The sequence below is a fragment of the Panthera leo genome, chromosome B2 (genome assembly GCF_018350215.1).
Source record: "Panthera leo isolate Ple1 chromosome B2, P.leo_Ple1_pat1.1, whole genome shotgun sequence".
Taxonomy (NCBI): domain Eukaryota; kingdom Metazoa; phylum Chordata; class Mammalia; order Carnivora; family Felidae; genus Panthera; species Panthera leo.
In genome coordinates this window covers 44882468-44889882 of record NC_056683.1, presented here as the reverse complement: position 1 = coordinate 44889882, position 7415 = coordinate 44882468, and the positions used below count along the sequence as shown (strand labels likewise).

The 7415-nt window shown below is 42.4% G+C and overlaps 1 protein-coding gene across 1 annotated transcript; it reads right to left on the bottom strand.

Moving 5' to 3' along the window:
• Positions 1-3443: 3443 nt before the first annotated feature.
• LOC122219029 (spliceosome RNA helicase DDX39B-like) lies at positions 3444-4892 on the bottom strand. Its single transcript, XM_042937306.1, is given in 3 exon segments — positions 3444-4273; positions 4276-4411; positions 4414-4892. Coding segments are annotated over 3 exon segments (1284 nt in total). The 5' UTR covers positions 4732-4892.
• Positions 4893-7415: the final 2523 nt, after the last annotated feature.

Genomic DNA, 7415 nt, shown 5'->3' with positions numbered 1-7415 from the left:
TTTAATGAAATAGAGGAAAAATAAAGTTAGTTTTGAAGCGTGCCTCAGGAGGGCTTTGGGCCTGGTTTTGGTTAGAAGAGACAAAAGCTAGGGAACTGTGACCATGAGGACTGGCTTACTGCCACCTCACTAGGCACTTGGGATACTTATTGCCTGTGTGACCTTGGACAAGTTACTTGACCTCACTATTGCCTCCTTAATAACATGGCCATAATACATAGTACATGTATTATGTACATAATACATGGCCATAGTACATATCTTTTAGCCTTCTGACAATCAAACGAACTGATATTTTTTAAGCCTCAGGACACTGCCTGACACACAGTAAACATTTTTTAAGTTTGCAAAGTAACCATTCTTGACTCAGGATTCATAGTTGTGAAAGGTGGCTCTGCCTTAAATGGGACACACATTAAATCCATTACACAAAAGTTATCATCTTCCTGACATCAGCACTTTGTTTACTCAGAAATAATGTGATAAAAATTGGTCTGTTTCTTTACAAGCACAATGTCAACAAAACCAATAACCTTTGACATCAAAGATTATTACTACAGGGGCGCCTGGGTTGCCCAGTCAGTTAAGCGTCCGACTCTTGATTTCAGCTCAGGTCATGATCTCACAGTTTGTGGGTTCGAGCTCCGCATCAGCCTCTGCATTGACAGCGCGGAGCCTGCTTGAGATTCTTTCTCTCCCTTTCTCTGCCCCTCTATTTCATGCTCTTTCTCTCTCTCTCAAAATAAATAAACCTTCAATTTTTTTTAAAGATTATTACTATAAAGCATATATATTGATGGATGAGAAATTTTGAAGGGAAAAAGTATAACAATTTTTTCATCTGCATTATAAAAGCAGAAGTTTGTCACCAAGAAGTGTCCTAGCGCAAAGAATTATCAAGCGTGTGTACTTGCCAATATGAAGCAAAAATGCGCTTTGAGTGTTCTGGAAATAGAAAAGGATTTAATAGAAAAGAAACGTCAAAGTACTATGCAGGTGATCAAGAAATTTACCCAAGATTTAGAAATACTATGTAAACCTGCATTTTCTGATTACTCTGATTCTCGTCCCTGTAATTTTATAATAGAAATGTGGCAGAGTTTCATGGCTGAAAGAGGCCATAAAAGGCATTCAGTCCAACTATTAATCTGGCTCTTGAAGCTATGCTTGCCAAGTAGAATTCAGTCTATCCTTCAAGCCTACCTCTAACTGGAATTAGCTACTCCTTGAGGCAAAGAAACCTTTCTTCAGATACCTCTGAATGATGGAGTTATTTACATTAGTGTGTTTCACTCTGCCCTCATAGGGCCTGACAGAGTAAGTCTAACCCTTTCTCACTGATCCCTTGAAAGATGTGAAGAGGGAAGCGCCTGCCTGGCTCAGGATGCAGCACGTGACTCTTGATCGTGGGGTCGTGAGTTCGAGAGCCACATCAGGCAAAGAGATTACGTTAAAAAATGTGAAGACAGCTTCTTACTCCTGAGTCTTCACTTTTCCAAGCTTGACATCACCAGTTCCTTCAACCCTTGCCAGCTGATTTATTTTATGTCTTTCCCCTCCTGGTTGATAGTCTCCATTCGAGGTTTTCCAACAAACTTTTTAAATGCATCAGATGTCCTGACTAGTAAATTCTGCCGCTTATCATTCTAGACCCTCTACTTCTACTAATGAAGCAATGAGCACTTTCAGTGACTGCCCTGTACCCATCTTTTCCTGTGGTGTAGTAGGATTTGGGGTTTCAAGCGTGATTCATTCTGTCCCGGTTAAAAGTGAAATTCAGCTTATTTGGCAATCGATTTCTTTCGGATTATAATTTACTGCCATTCACCCCACTCACTCTATCAGTTTCATGCCACCTGAAAATCTGACAAATGGCTCTTCACTAATGTAAAAATCTCTAGTAGAGTCAAGGACAAAGAGAGATCTGCAGCCTGCTGACATTGACACTACTGATATGCTTAATTACCTTCTAAATAGTAGAAACATTTTACAGCTAGACAGGACTTACGAGTAAATGAAGCAGGCAGGTGGTTTCAAAGGTAGCACCAAGTTTTCCCAACCTACCAAAATGCATGCGCAGTTCATTCTCAATACTTTGGGTTCTAATAGTATCTGAGATTTTCCTTCTATTTAAAACAAGCTAACATCAAGTAGCACTAAATGCGTTGGTCTTACCTGCGTGTGAATTTATCAGCAAATTCCGGGATGGCAGATTTTCACAGGGAGTAGAGTGGAGACTGCAGGAAGGCCCAGGATATCTGAGAAGAGAATTTGAAAGGAGATCGAAGACACCCTCGCAAATTCCACTTACTTCAGTTTATTCAATGTTTTTGGACCTCAAACTCTTTTCACATCTGGTTACCTAAACTTTCATATGAATTTAAAAATAATCTCACCCTTGGGCGCCTGATGGCTCAGTCAGTGAAACATGAGACTCTTGATCTTGGGGTTGTTAGTTCAAGCCCCACATTGGGCACAGAGCTCACTAAAAATAAAAATAATCTCACCTTTTTCTATGATATAATACAAAATGATGGGGCTCCTGGGTGGCGCAGTCGGTTAAGCGTCCGACTTCAGCCAGGTCACGATCTCACGGTCCGTGAGTTCGAGCCCCGCGTCGGGCTCTGGGCTGATGGCTCAGAGCCTGGAGCCTGTTTCCGATTCTGTGTCTCCCTCTCTCTCTGTCCCTCCCCCATTCATGCTCTGTCTCTCTCTGTCCCAAAAATAAAATAAACGTTGAAAAAAAAAAAATTAAAAAAAAAAAACAAAATGTTATAATGGGTTGCGGGTCTCAGATGAGTGATAAACAAAGTAATAAAAAAGTGAATCTGGGTTCCATAACCACAGCACTACAGACTTTTTTTTTTTTTTTAATTTTTTTTTTTAACGTTTATTTATTTTTGAGACAGAGAGAGACAAAGCATGAACGGGGGAGGGGCAGAGAGAGAGGGAGACACAGAATCAGAAGCAGGCTCCAGGCTCTGAGCCATCAGCCCAGGGCCCGACGCGGGGCTCGAACTCACGGACCGCGAGATCGTGACCTGAGCCGAAGTCGGACGCTCAACCGACTGAGCCACCCAGGCGCCCCACTACAGACTTTTTAAGAAACAAAAGTCAAATCCTAAAGAAGAGGTTTTAAATTTAAAATATTTTATTTTAGGTTAGCATACATAGTATTTAATATTGTATTAGGAAATTCATTTCATTGTATATATTCCTGGTGGGTTTTTTGTTTTGTTTTTTTTTTTAGTTTTGTTAAAAAAAATTCAGACTATTCAGGAAATAGGAGTTTAGGAGTGGTGGTGATGCAAAAGGGGCAAGTCATGGGGTGGGGTGTGGGTGTTGCTAGGGCAGGTGGCAGTAGTGTCTCCTTCACCCCCATGCCTGCTGTCATCTCCTGAAGAGGGACAGATGGTCACACTCCAAAACTATGGGTGAGTCCTCTACTGTGTCTGTTCAATGCAGGAGGAAATGTCTGTCTCATCTGGCAGCTCACTAATATTGACTTCAAAGCGATCCTGCACGTCATTGAGGATCTTGGCGTCGTTTTCATCTGACACAAACATGATGGCCAAGCCCTGGGTGCCAAACCGGCCTGCTCGGGCCACCTGATGCAGGTAGGTGTCAGAATCCTCAGGCATGTCAGAGTTGAAGGCAATGTTCACCCGTTCAATGTCCGTGCCTCGGCCAAATAGGTTGGTGGCCACAAGAATTCGTCGTTGAAAATCTTTAAACTGCTGATATCGAGAAAGCCTCTCCTCCTGGGGCATCCCTCGGTGGATGGCAATGGCTGGGAAGTTCTGCTCCACTAGAAGCTGGGCCAGGGCAATGCAACGCTGCACAGACTTCACAAAGATCACCACCTGATTGAACTCAAGGACATCGAGAAGGTCAAAGAGCTTCCGGTTCTTCTCGTTGTCCTTCAGTTTCACGTAGTACTGCTGCAACCCATGCAGCGTCAGCTTCGTCTCATCATCCACGAAGATCTCCACTGGGTCTTGCATGAACTTGCGGCAGACTGGACGGATCTCTTTGCTCAAGGTAGCACTGAACATCATGACCTGCTTCTCATGGGGGGTCATGCGAAAAATTTCCTGGACATCCCGACGCATGTCGAGCTGTTCAAGCATCTTATCACATTCATCCAAGATAAAGTGTTTAATGTGTTTGAGATTGAGGCTCTTATTTCGAGCCAGGGCTAGGATGCGGCCAGGGGTCCCCACGATGATATGCAAGCAGTTCTTCTTCAGCACCTCTTCATCCTTCTTGATAGACCACCAAAAAACACCGCGACCTTGACATTGGGCATGTATTTAGAGAAGCGCTCGTACTCCTTACTGATCTGAAGAGCCAACTCCCGAGTGTGACACATCACCAGCACAGACACCTGTCCAGTACTGGACACCTGTCCAGTAGCTGTTGCAGTGTGTCCATCACAAACACTGCTGTCTTTCCCATGCCTGACTTGGCCTGGCATAGAACGTCCATTCCCAAAATGGCCTGAGGGATGCAGTCATGCTGGACTTCTGATGGATGCTCAAAGCCACAGTCAACAATGGCCCAGAGCAACTCTGGCTTCAGTAGGAAGTCACGAAAGCCAGAGCTGTGGATGGAGACATAGGAGTCCTTGGCATCCTTCTTGGCAGGGGCCTCAGCCCCGTCTCCCCCTGCTGCTGTCTCCACCTCATCTTCATAGTCCAAGAGCTCATTATCCACATCGTTCTCTGCCATTCCTGGGCCGGCAGGGGGAGAAGGGGAGGAGTCTCTGGAAGGGTTCACGCAGAGTAAGTGAAAACAAGGGAGGAGAGTGGGGGCTTGAGCAACAGTTTAAAAAAACAAACAAACAAACAAAAACCTAGTTTCTGATAGAAGAGCTGAGCAAGGCGAGCGCATATGGCCTATATTCCTTAATAAGAATCATCATATGTAAAGATATCCAGTCTTTACCTACTTAACAAATAGGAATTATCTAATTATCTAATAATTAAATTAATTAAATGGTTATTAGATGATTAGATCATTATTAGATCACTTTAATTTTATAAGGAAATTTACTTACCAACAAATACATTTTAAAGGGCATATTATATTTACTTTGGAGAAAAATTTAACTGTTAGGGCACCAAAAATTGATAAATGCTCTTATAAATTGGTGTTTTGAATTTTTGCATTTTCCACTTAAGAGCGAATCAACTGCTCTCTTTTCTTTTGAGTTTTGTTTACTAATGATGAGGTAAGAGGGGTTGCAAGCACCTTCCTGCAAATGACACATGTGGGAGTAGTCATGTCCAATTATCGAAAAGTCTTGGTGGCAATAATCCTTGCAACAGTTTTGTATTTAAGTTTGATTTTTTTTTTTAAGAAATCAATACATGTGGATGTACTGTTTAAGAATTTTTTTTTAATTTTTTTTAACGTTTTATTTATTTTTGAGACAGAGAGAGACAGAGCATGAATGGGGGAGGGGCAGAGAGAGAGGGAGACACAGAATCCGAAGCAGGCTCCAGGCTCTGAGCCATCAGCCCAGAGCCCGACGCGGGGCTCGAACTCACGGACCACAAGATCGTGACCTGAGCTGAAGTCGGACGCCCAACCGACTGAGCCACCCAGGCGCCTCTAAGAATTTGATTATTGAGTGTTTCTGTTGGATCTGGAGAGGAGCAATCTGAGACTTGGAGAATTACTGTCATGCTTATGGTCCTCATTGATAATCTTGTATTTTACCATTAGTATTTCTTTTGTTTTGTGAGTTATTAACTAACAATCCAATATGAGTATAACAATATACTCATGAATAACAGAGTGATGTAACGCTATGTATTGACCAAAAACTTCATAGTGAGTAGCAGGTCCCACCTGAGTGATAAAACAAGTAGACAGAGTAATGAACAAATGCATTGCAACACCATTAACCAAAATCCTGTAAACTTTTTAGGAAATAGAAGCAAAAGTAGATCCTGTCACTGCCCTTAACAACCTGATCTCTTCTCTTGTATTACTGGTTGGGAAACCTTTCATAATTTTTCACGTGACTGAGAGGTTCAAAGAACAGCAAAACCTTCTGAGTATCTTGACACAAGTGTGGCCAAGAAAAACACAATGCCTTTGTCGACTCTCATTTCAGTAAACCTAGTGCGTCCAAAGTCAGTAAAAGATCACTAACATTGTACACCACCGAGCAGAGGTAGTAAACTTACTCTGCAGGTTATGAGTCTTGAACTAAGTCTCAGTTAAATTAAAAGACATCTCAAAACAGTCTAGGCATCTGGTGAGTGAAAGACGTAAATGTTCCTTAGGTCAGAGCTTCTCGAACTGTACTGTACCGTTACATCATGCAGGGGAGTTACTGAAATGCAGGTTCTGATTCAGCATTTGGGAAGGGGGCAGGGGAGGTTTCTGGATTTATAACAAGTTTTTAGGTGATGCTGCTGCTGGTTCAGCCATAAGGGACTCTGAGGCCCTCTCCAGAGCTGGCAGGGGAATGCTAAATAACAGCATTAACCTTATTCAATGAGATAAAGTATACAGAAAAAAACACGCAGCCCCAAACACAAGCTACTTATTATATTAGTACAATCAATCTGTTTCCTAGTTTATTTTGGTCCCTGGACTCTATATCTACCTGGTAGGCATGAAACACCATCACCTTCAGCAACAACCAAGACTCATGCTGACCCCAAATCCATCTGTCTCCTATCAAAAAACACACCACACACTGAAACATTATTTGAGTTTTATGAAGCTGTGGAAGCTGTGGTTATATAGAAACAAAAGTCAGTAAAGAAAGATAGGTACACAGAGGCGCCTGGACGTCTCAGTTGGCTGAGCATCTGAGTCTTGATTTCCACTCAGGTCATGATCTCACGGTCCTGGGATCAAGTTCCGTGGCGAGCTTCGTACTCAGTGCCGAACCTGTTTAAAATTCTCTCTCTCCCTTTCTCTCAGACCCTCCCTCAAGCGTGCTCTCTCTTTCTCAAAATAAATTAACATAAAAAAAAAGAAGGGGGGGGCGTCACCTGCGTAGCTCAGTTGGTTATGCATCTGACCTCCACTCAGGTCATGATCTCATGGCTTGTGAGATCAAGCCTTGAGTCAGGCTCTTTGTTGACAGCTCAGAACCTAGCACTTGCTTAGGATTCTGTGTCTCCCTTGCTCTCTGCCCCTCCCCCACTCACACTCTTTCTCTTTCTCTCTCAAAAATAAAAAAAAAAAACTTAGAAAAAATTAAAAAAAATAAAAATAAAGGTATACAAATGGTGGGCAATGAGGAAAGGCTGGCAGAAAAGGATCAGAGAACATTCGCTAGCTCGAAAAAAATCCTGTATACTGACTCTTGTTTGCTTTTGGGTCAGACTGGGATACTCTGTTAGGGAAATGTTCATATATTTTGTACATTTGTAAATGAAAAAGCCACA